A 13,422-nucleotide genomic window follows, 5' to 3' on the forward strand; every position below is an offset into this window, starting at 1 on the left:
CAGAGGTTGGGGGGGTGGGGCAATGTGAGCTGAAGAAAAAGGAAACCGTAGGTTAGAAGAAATTGCCTCTCGCCTGCTTTTTGCTTCTATGGCTCTGCGTAACGGCCTCCTTCCTTCTTTCCTTCTGCTGTGTGGCCCATGGTGCCTGCTGCCCAGTCCTCCCTTCACATCCTGGTGGTTCCGGGGCCTGGGCCACACCTGCCGTGTGCCACCTGCTGTCCTGGGGGGCCCGGGCCCTGCCCCACTCCTTCCTCGCCTGCATGGGCACGAGTAGCTCCTGTTGCTTCACTGTATCCCCTGCCACACTTGGTGATGCCAAGTGCTGGAAGTCTCCACGTTGCCATGACATCTGGCCGCCTATGACCATAGTCTGCCCCCTGCCCAGCTGCAGCCTCTCCTGTGATCAGTCTCAGGGTCCTCTGTGAGGGCTTCTCGCAGTCCCTCACCCCCATCCCTTGCACCCAGTACATCGGGGATCCAGCGGAACTGGCCCATGTTCCCTCTGCCCTCCTCCCCAAGGCGCCTGGTACCAGCCAGGGGAATTTTGCTGGTGACCTGACTGGTTGTCCAGGAAGCTATTCTCTGGGCTTTTCAGGGTGACCCAGTATCTTCCTGAGCAGTGTGCCTGTCACAGCCACCTCCCTCCCTCCTAGCACAAGAACAGGCACAACTGGTGGGGCCCTGTCTCCATCAGGCCTAAGGGGAAGGGGCCTCCCTCTAAACACTCGCCACCAGCCTCACTGGTACTTCCTCTGCCCCGTTGCCTGCATCTGCACCTTTGCTTCCCCAAGTCTCCTGTGGGTGCTGCAAAGCGGAGGCTCCCAGGAGCTGGGCGCCAGGCCGCCTCTTGCTCAAGCTGCCTCCTCCCCGAACCCCGGTTGCCTGCCTGGGGCATCTCCTACACGGTTGTAGTGGGAGGTGGGAGGACAAGCAGGCCCAAGGTCACTGCCTAGGTGAGCCAACAACTTTACAGGCCAACTGCTGGCACATCTTGCTCGAGAACGAGGTTCTCGGATGATGCCACCAGCTTCCTGGACCAGGGATGGCCTTGCCACCTCCGCCGCCTCCTATCTTAACTGTGCCCTTCACCCTTGGCCGAACCTGGTGGGCTAGGAAGGCCCTGGAGCCCAGGGGCTGAGGGGCTGGGCTTCACCCCTGCTCCCGTGGTCCTGAGGCTGTTGGGACAGCCTGCTACTCTGCCCCTCGCATTGCTCCTTCAGAGGGGAAGGATTGGCTCAGCCGAAACCCACATGGCTCAAAGGGCCAGGCCTTGTGCCTCACCATAACCCGGAAGCCCCTGCTACAGGCGCCTTAGATATTGTGAGTCATTGTACCCATGAGGCAGATACCATTTCCTCTTCCTGGCCCCAAGGTGGTTGAGCTGCCCCAGTCGCGGAGGTGCTACTAAGGCCCCATCCTTAGAGGGCACCCTTCCCCTTCATGGCCGAATAAGGTGTGTGCGGGTGCTTCTTTCCAACTCCAAGGTCACTGTCCTCACAAGAGGCAGCCTGGTCCTCTGTGACAAGGGGACTGTGCCCTGGATAGGGGGCCTCGTGCCTCTGTGAGAGGGGCCTCAGCGTGGGGCTGGGCATCGAACCTAGGTAGGCCAGGCCCAGCTCCTGCGGCCTGGCCGGCTCAGACCTGCAGACACGGCTGGGCGGGAGGCTCGCACTTCCTCCTTGTGCCTGTGACGACACGTCCTCAGCCCATGACGCATGGGCTGGTGGAGATTCTGCTTTGGGAGCCTGCTTCCCGATCTGTAAACACGGGCGGGCGTGTATCTGGTGGCTGTGAGCGAGTAAGAGGATGGCGAGCCGGCCACACAGGTCCTACGGCCTCAGGCCTCCTTGTTGCCCAACAGGCGGCTGAGGGCGGGCCACGGCTGCTGATTAAAGGGCACTGATTAAAGGCCGCCTGGAGCAGCCTGTGTGCAGGAGACAGGTGCCCAGCAGCCCAGGAAGCCAGCCACAGCGTCCGCCCCAGGTAAGCCAGCGTGGCTGGGTTGGCGAGAACAGCCACTGAGAGCCCGGAGGCAGGTGGAGGCCAGGTTGGGGCCAGAGCCTGAGTGCCAGGGAGGCTGGGGATGACTGAGGCTTGCCCAGGTGCCTGCTTCCTGGCAGCTGACCCTAGGGGTGCACACCTGGGCTGCTATGCCTGAGGCTCCTGGCCATGGTGTCTCAGTGAAGATACCATCCTGGGCTGTGCCTCCCACATCGCTGATGACATGGACCTGAAGGCAGGAGGCAGAGGCCTCTGGTCACATCAGGTCTTTCTTTTGCTCTTTACTACTTGGTAGTGGGGATGGCCAGGGAAGGACTAGGGGCAAGAATGGAGGGGGTGATGAGCCCCTGGCAGGCCTCATCCTGGTCAGAAGTGACAGTCCCTGGTCCCTGGGTCCAAGCTCGGGAGGCCCCTTAGCAGGCTCCCTGAATGTGGGCCTTAGAAATTGCCCCTAAAGCCTCAAGTCTTACCGAGTGGAGTGTGGGTGGTACGAAGGAGACCCAGAGGGGCTGGAGCCTTGGCCACTGGGACATCTGCAGGTCGCTGGGCCCAGGCATCCCCATCTCTGGCCCTCAGGTTTTGTGCCTCTTGCTCCGGCAACTTTAGGTGTCACTGTCCCTGTGCGAACGTCACCATGTCTGAGGTTCCCCGGGCTGAGACCTTTGTCTTCCTGGACCTGGAAGCCACTGGGCTCCCCAATGTGGACCCCGAGATTGCTGAGATATCCCTGTTCGCCGTCCACCGCTCCTCTCTGGAGAACGCAGAGCGCGATGAGGCTGGCACCCCCGTGCTGCCCCGTGTCCTTGACAAGCTCACGCTGTGCATGTGCCCGGAGCGCCCCTTCACCTCTAAGGCCAGCGAGATCACGGGCCTGAGCAGCGAGGGCCTGGCTCAGTGCCGGAAGGCCGGCTTCGACGAGGCTGTGGTGCGGACACTACAGGCCTTCCTCAGCCGCCAGGAGGGCCCCATCTGCCTCGTGGCTCACAACGGCTTTGATTACGACTTCCCCTTGCTGTGCACAGAGCTGCAGCGCCTAGGTGCCCACCTGCCGCGGGATACCACCTGCCTGGATACGCTGCCAGCACTGCGGGGCCTGGACCGTGCCCACAGCCATGGCACCCGGGCCCAGGGCTGCAAGGGCTACAGTCTGGGCAGCCTCTTTCGCCGCTACTTCCAGGCAGAGCCGAGCGCGGCCCACTCGGCCGAGGGAGATGTGCATACGCTGCTCATGGTCTTTTTGCACCGCGCGGCCGAGCTGCTCACCTGGGCCGACGAGCAGGCCCGCAGCTGGGCTCACATCCAGCCCATGTACACGCCGCCCGATAGCCCGAGCCTGGAGGACTGAGTGCCAGGGGCCCCTTCACATCACCACCCAGGGGGGCAAGGTCCGCTTCCTGCACCACAAACAGCACCAGCATTGACCATCCAGCCCCACTGAGGTCTGGAGCAGGCACTGGACCACTACCTCTCTCCCTGGCCCCATCCTCAGCTGGGCATCTTCTTAGCTGGGCACTTGCCAGGCCTTCCCTGGGTGTTGGCCTACCCAGCCCCCAGCCTCACCCCCAGCCCGCTGGAGTTTGCCACTTCGGGCTCCCACCTTCACCCTGCCTTACAATAAACATTGCCAACTGTTCACCAGCTGAATTTCTGCTCACCTCCTCCCCCCCATGTCCTGCCCAGAGGGCCAGGCAGGGAGCCCAGTCAGGGCCCAGGGGGCAGCCCCACAGGTCTGGCCCCTTGTGGCCTCTCCCTGCAGGGAGCTCAAGGCTGGGGCTGGAGTGGGATGGGAACGACGTGAGTGCTCACAGGCTGTGGGCCCCGAGCCACTGGCCTCCTCCTTGCATTGTCACCTCAGAGGCCCAAGAAATGAGTGAACAGGGACTTAGGGACATCTGCTGTGGCCCCAAGGAAGAAAGAGCTGCCGCCCCAGCCCCCAAGGAGCTCCGCCCCAGCCCCCAAGGAGCTCCGGCTTCTCCAGGAGGAGGAGGAGCGGGGGCGGAGCCCACCGGGGCAAAGCTCAGCTCCAGCATTTGCCAGCTCCTCCCTCTCCGGGAGCCCCTGCAGGATGGAATGATATGATAGGCTGGTAGACTAACGAAGTGCCTGGCAGGATGGGGTGCTGGGGAGGAAGGGAGGCACCCACAGCCACACGCAGGCACATACATGCAAAGGGCCCACTGGAGTGTACGGGGTGAGGGGGATAATGGGGGCTCTAGGCTGCGCCCAGAGGCAGTCTGGGCTGCAGAGCTGACCTGAGGCGTGTAGAAGAGGCCGGGTAGCCGGTGCAGTGAGGGCGACACCTAGGAGTCCGTCCTGGGCCCCGTATCCCTCATGGCAAGGCCTGAGGAGGACCTAGAGGCTGCTCTGTGGGGAGGGCAGCTGCTTCGGCTGGGCTTCTTGGGGAGCCAGCTAACCTGCTTCTGGGGGCCCCACCTGTGTCACCAAACAATGGGGCAAGGCACGGAAGGGATATCCAAGAGACAGGGAGAACAGGTGAGCAGGAGTGGGGTGGCCACGCCCGAGAATGACTCGCATGAGCAGAGCCTTGAGTCTTGATCCAGCTGGGCCCGTTTGGGGAACCCTAAGTAGGTCAAAGTGACTAGAGCCACTACAATGTGCAAGTTGGCAGAATGGTGAGGCCAGACCACGGGCAGTGGCCATGTCAGGTCATCCTCATTCACTGGGCCAGAGGGTCTGGACTGACCCTGAGGGCAATGGGGAGTCACAGAGGGTTGTAAGCAGAAGGGGGGAAGGATCTGGTTTCTGTTTTTAAAATACCTCTCAGACTGCTATGTGGAGAAGGAGAGCGAGCCTGGAGGGGGAGGACGGCTACTGAGGGAGAAAGAAGCAGCCTGGACGGTGTGGCTCAGTGGTTGAATGTCGACCTATGAACCAGAAGGTCATGGTTGGATCCCCCGGTCAGGTCACATGCCCAGGCTACAGGCTCAATCCCCAGTGTGAGGTGTGCAGGAGGCGGCCAGTCAATGATTCTCTCTCATCATTGATGTTCCTCTCTCCCTTCCCCTCTCCCTTCCTCTCTATAAAAAAAAATTTTTTTTTAAAGTGCCCTAGCTGGTTTGGCTCAGTGGATAGAGCGTTGGCTTGCAAAATGAAGGGTCCCAGGTTCGATTCCGGCCAAGGGCACATGCCCGGGTTGTGGGCTCAATCCCCAGTGTGGGGTGTGCAGGAGGCAGCCAATCCATGATTCTCTCTCATCATGGATGTTTCTATCTCTCCCTCTTCTTCCTCTCTGAAATCCATAAAAATATATTTTTAAAAATCTCAGACACTTCATAAAAAAAAAAAAAAAGAAGTAAAGGGGTTGGGGCCTAGCCAAAGACAGAATGGAAGGGGTGGGAAGGGTGTGAGATAAGGGAAAGACGGGCAGGGGCTAGTTTGGGAATGTGGCCCTTACACTGCGGAGCTCCCTGAGAAGGGCTAGTTGGCTCCCTGCCTCAGGAGAGCACCCACCTGGGAGGCACCACAAGGCCAGGCCGGGGTGGGGCCTCAGGTCAGTTGCCTGTACCAGGCAGGAGCTGAAAGAATTGGGGCACCACGAGGATCTAGGCAGCCAGGGCTCCTCAGATCCGCTGGTGCCCTAGCAGAGCTGAGTCCCCTTTATTTGGCTGGCCAGACTCTGGGCCACTGACTCACGAAGTGGGTGATGCCAAGAGGGTCCCTTCACACTCAGCAGGTCAGCCAGGAGGGGCTGGACTCCAGGCCCTGGGGAGCAGGTCGACACCCCAATTCATGGCCACTGCCATCGTCTCAGAGTAGTGTCTGGTTCGGTGCCCTCTCATCTTTGGCAGGTCCGGGTGCCTTTCTCTGACCGCTCTGGGCTCTCCTGACCTCATGGTAGCCTGGCTGTGGGTGCCCTCTCCGAGCCCATGCTTGAACTGGCTTGTTGCCTTCTGTACTGTATGTATAGGCTGGGGCCTGCCTTACTGCTGCCTGGAAGCAGTGATATGCTGATGAATGGGTGCCAGCAGCTTTCCAGGAAAGTAAATGTAAACCATCTATCTATTATCTATCTACTAGTACCTATCTATCTATTAACTATCTATCTATCTATCTATCTATCTATCTATCTATCTATCTATCTATCTATCTATCTATCTATCATCTATCTCTCCTTCATATTTTTCAAAGGAATGTTTCATTTTATTTTTTATTTTTTTGTTAACCCTCACCCATGGATATTTTTCCATTGATTTTTAGAGAGAGTGGAATGGAGGGGGAGAGACAGAGAGAGAAACATTGATGTGAGAGAGACACATCGATTGGTTGCCGACCGCATGCACCCGGACCAGGTTTGAGATGGAGCCTGTAACCTAGGTACCTGCCCTTGACCGGAATCAAACCTGGGATCCTTCAGTCCATGAGCTGATGCTCTATCCACTGAGCCAGACTGGCTAGGGCAGTGGTTCTCAACCTTCTGGCCCTTTAAATAGTTCCTCATGTTGTGACCCAACCATAAAATTATTTTCGTTGCTACTTCATAACTGTAATGTTGCTACTGTTATGAATCATAATATAAATATCTGATATGCAGGATGGTCTTAGGCGACCCTTGTGAAAGGGTCGTTCAACCGCCAAAGGGGTCGCGACCCACAGGTTGAGAACCGCTGGACTAGGGCCTCTCCTTCATCTTTAATGTTTATTATAAATTTTACTGGTGTAAAGGATATGAGCACACAATTTACACATAATGAAATCTCCAATATGTGTAAAATATACAATCACATACACAATACACTATAAATTTCATATGGCCAGTTGATTCTCACACAACCCCTTTGTTAACTTTTGCCAAACTCTTGTATCTGTACCCCACCCATGATTGCAACTGATGAATGAACGTGGTTCCCACTACAATGTTGGTTGATATTTTCATTTGTCTTAGAATGATGAAAGTGAAACAACAAAGATGTATGTCAGAACTTCACACATTCGTTGGTGACATAAGTGACTCCTTTGCTGAATTGGATAACACTTTGTGATATTAGAAAATTTCTTTCTTTTTCTTTTTTCTTTTTTTGCTATTCACAGTGGAATGACTACAGACTCAAGTGTACATAATCAACAATAATAGTTTACACTCTGGTTTGTAGTGTGTGCTGATTCCTATGGTGTAAATACTTCCACCAGGCCAATTTCAGGCTGCACATGATGTCAGTGAATGTGAAGTTGGGAAGAGATTTCCAGTAGCACACTGCAACATAGATTCCCACCAAACGAATACGATAGGTTACAGTAAAATGTGGTGAAATAAGACATGAGTTTTGATTATCTCCTTCACTTTTAATATAATTTAAATGGAAATTATAAAATTTAATTTTTAATAATGGTGGAGTTTAACTCTGAAAATCCCTGAATATTTAACATCTATTAGGATAGCCAAAATACAAAAGACTGACCATACAAACCAGTGGTGATGTGGGGGAACTGGAACTCTCAAACACTGTTGGGATGTAAGATGCTGCAATCACTTTGGAAAAGTTTGTGTCTTAAAATGTTGAACATGCATCTACCATGACCCAAAGATTCCAGGGGTACTTATTTACCCAAGAGAAATGAATGAATGTGTCCATACAAAGACTTGCACACCACTGTTCCTGGAAGCTTTATGCATAGCTAGAGGCCCAGTGCAGGAATTTGTGCATGGGTGGAGGGGTCCCTCGGCCTGGCCAGCAAATGAGGCCTATGGGGGCTGGGGGCAGGCATAGGGAGGGAGGGGCCATGGGAGATGGGAGGTTGGCTGGCAGGGTGGAGGGGGGGGGTAGGGGCCTCGGGAGGTTGGCGGTGGGAGTGCACTGACCACCAGGGGGAAGCTCCTGTGTTGAGCGTCTGCCCCCTGGTGGTCAGTGCACATCATAGCAACTGGTCGACCAGTTGTTTGGTTGTAACAGTTGCTTAGGCTTTTATATATATAGATAGCCCCAGACCAGGAACAACCCAAATGTTCCTCAGTGGGTGAGCTGTGGGACAAACTGAGGCACACCCACACCAGGGACTCAGCTGAGCTCTGAGATACACAGCAGTTGGGGTGGGGGGCGGGGAGCACCTGGGACTCATAGTCATTATTCTGGGTGACAGGTGCCAGACCCAAAGAACCAATTCTACTGCTGCAGCTCACCCTGGTCAGCCACCTGTCTCTCGTCACAATGCATCATTGGCTGCTAAGCCACATCAGTGTCTACCAATGGGGAAGTGGCTGTGATCAGGAGAATGCTTGGGGGATGTCTGACCCAAGCCGATTGAAACCAGAATTATTCCTCAGAGGGCTGAGTGCCAAAGTAGCAGGGCCAGGTCTTCCTTGTGCAGGAGGCAATGTGAGGAGGACCAAATCCAAACCAGGTCGTGCAGGAACCTGGAGCAGAAGCTGGAGACATGGAATGGGCTGGCCCGCCTGCGTTCTTGTCTTGCAGAAATGACTGGGTGTTGGTGTTTGCAGTAACCAATGCCTGGCGCGAGTGTCTGAAGTTTCACATCAGAGACTTCCATCCCCTAAGAGCAGCTTGGGCCTGGGTTCATGCACACGTGCACCCAGCATTCACAAAAAACACTTGCAACTCTCCACTTTCCCCACCACTCACACCATGTATCCCCATTCACACACACACACACACACACACACACACACACACACACACACTGCACGCTTGCTCCCCCTCCCCCCATATTACATGCACTTAGTCACACACACTCACTTATGATTTTGCATAAATGGTATCTTGTTAGACTCTGCTTTTTTATTTTATTTTTTAAAATATGCTTTTATTGATTTTTAGAGAGAGAGAGAGAGGAAGGGAGAGGGATAGTAGGATAGAAACCTCACTGAGAGAGAAACTTCATTGATCAGTTGCCTCCTGCACGCACCCCCATTGGGGATCCAGCCTGCAACCTGGGCAAGTGCCCTGACTGGGAGTCGAACCCATGACCTCTTGGTTTCTGAGTCACGCTCAACCACCAAGCCACATTAGCTGGGCTAGACTCTGCTTTTGAAAAAATGATGCGCACCTTTGTTATTGCAGAGTCTATAAAGTCCATTTCCTTGAGGCGTTCAAGTGCATTGCCATAATCCTTTCATTTCTTCACTATTTGCAGGGTTATCTCCTTTGCCATTTATATATTCCATTGGTCTTTTCCAAGAAAAACCCCAAGATTTTGATTTCTTCTTTTATTTTCTGCTTCACTAACTTTAGTCTTTATCTTTATTAATTCCATTTTTTTCTTTTGATTTACTTTTTATTCTTTTTTTTCTAATTTCCTAAGAGGAAGTCTAACCTCCTTTGCCATCTTTCATCTTGAATAACTAAAGCGCTCTAAGCCCTTGACTTTCCGGTGTCCCGCAATCTTGCTAGTTAACATCCCTCTTTGCTTCGTATCAGGGAAGATTTTTATTTTGTCTTTTTAATTTTTTAAAAAATATATTTTTATTGATTTCAGAGAGGAAGGGAGAGGGAGAGAGAGATAGAAATATCAATGATGAGAGAGAATGATTGATCGGCTGCCTCCTACATGCCCCTACTGGGGATCGAGGCTGCAACCCACCAGGCATGTGCCCTGACCACAGAATCGAACTGTGATCTCTTGGTTCATAGCTCCGATGCTCAACCACTGAGACAAGCCAGCCGGGCTTAATTTCACTTTTCATTTCCTCACCAACCTAATGCTTGTGTAGTACAATTTATCTTAATTTCTGAGTCATTAAAACTTTGTGGTCATCTTTTATTATGTATTTCTAATTGTATTGGCTAATGATCTGAGCACGTATTGCTTAAGGTTGTTTGGGGCTGGATGACTTTTCTAGGGGGCACAATTTTATAACATTGTATTAAAATAGCCCATTATAATTGCATTTTATTGAGGTCTTCCTGCACGTCTAGGAGTTTTTCTCTATGCAGTTAGTTGCTGTGTGTTCATGTTTTTAGCTTCATGACTGGATCAGGTAGGGGTCTCCTGAAAAACAGAACCAGTAGGCTGATAGATAAGGAATAACCTCTCATGCTTGTAGGGGCTGGAAGTCCAAAATCTGCTAGGTGGGCCAGTGGGCTGGAGAATCAGGGAAGAGTTGTGTGTTTAAACATTTATTTAAAATATATTTTTTAAACCCTCATCCAAGAATATTTTTTCCATTGACTTATTTTTTTATATTTTTTTTTATTGATTTCAGAGAGGAAGGGAGAGAGAATCATTGGTTGGCTGCCTCCTATATTCCCCACACTGGGGATCGAGTGCACAACCCAGCCATGTGCCCTGACCGGGAGCTGAACTGTGACCTCATGGTTCATAGGCCAACACTCTACCACTGAGCCACACCGGCTGGGCTTTCCATTGATTTTAGACAGAGTGGAAGGGAGGGAGTCGGGGGAGAGAGAAACATCAATGGGAGAGAGACACATCTATTGGTTGCCTCCCACATGTGCCCCGACGGGGCTGTGGATCGAACTTGCAACTGAGGTACGTGCCATTAACTGGGAATCGAAATCGTGACCCTTCGGATCCTCAGGCCGATGCTCTAACCACTGAGCTAAACCATCCAGGGCAAGATTTGCATGTTTGAATCCATAGGCCATCTGGAGGCAGAATTTCTTCCTCTTCCATGATCTGTCTTTTTCTCTCGAGGCCTTCAGTGGATTGGGCGCAGCCCACCCACATATGGAGGGTGATCTGCTTTACTCAAAGTTGACTGATTTCAATGTTAAACTCATTTATAAAATCCCTTCATAGCAACATCTAGGCTGATATTTGCCCCAAATATGGGTACCCAAGTTGAGCTGAGCCAAGGTGATGCGGACAAAGAACCAGCACAATGACTATCACCTGGTCTTAGTTCTCTGAGCCCAAGCATGTCAAACTCAAAGGCTAACACGGGCCAAATAAACAAGGTTGAAGTGTATGTGGCTGCAAAAAATAAAAGCTTCAATTTCCATAGAAATGTAGGTTATTTAGATAGAGACATGCTGAATACATAGGGCTGAAATAAATGAGTCATCGTTAACATATAATAGAACATTTTAATAAAAATTAATATTTTCCTTGAACGTTAACTTACCAGACACTGAATAACTGCACAAATTAATAAGCGTCACGCAAATAAACCTAGTTTTCTTTTTCTCCGAAAGTGAAATATTTCCTGTTTCACACACCAAACAAGTCAGTCCAAGACCAATGATGTGGCCATCGGCTGCTACAATATTCGCTGCTGGCATTAGTGGAGAGAAATGGTGCGCCTGCGCGTAAGGCACGTAAGGGAAATGAATGCAACAGGATTATAGTACTCAGTCATTAGCGAACGTTGTAGTTTGTTATTAATAATTATGTATAAAGGATATTGTAAAAATTAAGCTATGAAATTTTTATTAAAACGTTTCTTACATACCTTTACATTGGCTGGGCCGCACAAATATTCGTTGTGGGCTGCATACAGCCCGTGGGCCGCGAGTTTGACATGCTTGCTCTAGAGACTTTGTCATTGCTTAATATCTAGGAATCCTGTATTCTTGCCCCAGGCCCCAGATCCAGAGCCTCCCACTGAGGCCCCTCCCCCTAGACCCTGCCCACCCAGAGTCCTCTCCACAAATGTGGAAAGGAAAGCAAACAGCTTCACTACTGAATAAGCATTCGACAGACCTGCCTCTATGCCCATGTCAGGCGGTCCGCCAAGGAGATCACAGAGCCAGAAGGAGCCCCCAGCCTTTTATCTAGCCAGGCAGATGCTTCTCAAGATACTCATCCCAGCTGGTCGCTTAGCAATCTGGGCGGCCATCTGGGCGTTCTCCCTGCTGCAGGTGGTGGAGCCAGGAGCGGAGCAGGGGTGCCCCCCTTGAGGTTTACATTTCAAAGAGATGCCTCTGGGCCTTTAAGAAAACCCTTCCTGCCTCGCCCGGCTGGCCGTGGCTCAGTGGCTGAGCATCAACCAAGGAACCAACAAATTGAGGTTCTATTCTCAGTCAGGGCACATGCCCTAGCTGATCAATGATTCTGTCATCATTGATGTTTCTATCTCTCTCTTCCTCTCCCTTCCTCTCTGAAATCAATAAAAATATATTTTAAAAAAAATTAAAAAAAGGAAGACCCTTCCTGAGCTGTAAGGCTGGCAGGAGGCTTGTTGCTGTCGACTGCAAAGTTCCACAAGCCAGGCCAGTGGGCCCAGGGGGCTGAGCTGGGACAAAAGGCTGCTGATGTCCCCAGCCCTCGGGTCTGCAGTGTACATGCCGTAGGGGACAGTCTCTGCTGAATGGAGGGCTCAGCTTCCTGAGTGAGGCCTCTCCAGTGTCCCAGGTGGATTGTGCTCTCTGCAGCAGGCTTCCCTGCATCTTCCCGCCTCTTCTCACTGCCATCAGCCTGGACAAAACCAGTGCCACCGTGGAGTGCTCTTGGCAAGTCTGCTGATAAGTGTTCCTGGGGTTGGCATCTTTAGAAAAGTCAATGCCATCACCGGAAGTGGTGAGCAGACACCACCCACATGGGCTGTTCTATGGGATGAATGGAGGGTCTGGAGCCCTGAGAGGCAGGGACCGGACCAGGAAGAAAATTTGGGAAGGTCAGGGTGAGGTGTGAGCAGCCGGAGGGCCAGCCTTTCAGAATGATGGCGGGTCCCAGTGGTTGGGAAGGACCGGCCAAAGGGCCAGGCAGAAGGGCAGCGTGAGGAGGCAGGAATACACCGGGCAGAGCACAGGCTTTCTAGTCCAGCGGTTCTCAACCTGTGGGTCGCGACCCCTTTGGCGGTCGAACGACCCTTTCACAGGGGTTGCCTAAGACCATCCTGCATATCAGATATTTACATTACGATTCATAACAGTAGTAACATTAGTTATGAAATAGCAACGAAAATAATTTTATGGTTGGGTCACAACATGAGGAACTGTATTTAAAGGGCCAGAAGGTTGAGAACCACTGTTCTAGTAGGTTCTCCTACTGACAGTTGTAAACCTCTTTGCTCTCTGACCCTGATTGCCAGGTACATCAGCTTGAAAACCTGCTCCTGGGGAAAGAGGAGGAAGAGCAAGAACCACGGACCGCCCCCCACGTGTGTCTGCTCTGCCCAGGTCCCATGGGGGTGGCAAGGAGCATCTAGCAGTCGGGAGGGAGCCTCCACTCTTTAAAAAATGTATCTTTATTGGTTTCAGAGAGGAAGGGAGAGAAAAGGAGAGAGAGAGAGAGAGAGAGAGAGAGAGAGAGAGAGAGAGAAGGAGAGAGAGAGAGAGAGAGAGAGAGAGAGAGAGAGAGAGAGAGAGAGAGAAACATCAATGATGAAAGAGAATCATTGATCAGCTGCCTCCTGCACGCCCCACACTGGGGATCGAGCCCCCAACCAGGACATGTGCCCTGACTGGGAATAGAACTGTGACCTCCTGGTTCATAGGTGGATGCTCAACCACTGAGCCACGCCGGCATGGTGCCTCCACTCTTAGT

General features: G+C 52.4%; 1 protein-coding gene across 1 annotated transcript; it reads left to right on the top strand.

The window, feature by feature from the left end:
• Window positions 1-15: 15 nt before the first annotated feature.
• TREX2 (three prime repair exonuclease 2) lies at window positions 16-3,926 on the top strand. Its single transcript, XM_059679938.1, has 2 exons — window positions 16-1,983; window positions 2,608-3,926. Exon 2 carries the CDS (start codon window positions 2,636-2,638, stop codon window positions 3,344-3,346), a length of 711 nt encoding a protein of 236 aa, XP_059535921.1. The 5' UTR covers window positions 16-1,983; window positions 2,608-2,635; the 3' UTR covers window positions 3,347-3,926.
• The last annotated feature ends 9,496 nt before the right edge of the window (window positions 3,927-13,422 follow it).

The sequence above is a fragment of the Myotis daubentonii genome, chromosome X, assembly GCF_963259705.1.
Source record: "Myotis daubentonii chromosome X, mMyoDau2.1, whole genome shotgun sequence".
NCBI lineage: Eukaryota > Metazoa > Chordata > Mammalia > Chiroptera > Vespertilionidae > Myotis > Myotis daubentonii.

Excerpts from the sequence above, each read along its gene's own strand:
- TREX2 (XM_059679938.1), top strand. The coding sequence starts at position 2,636 with ATGTCTGAGGTTCCCCGGGCTGAGACCTTTGTCTTCCTGGACCTGGAA.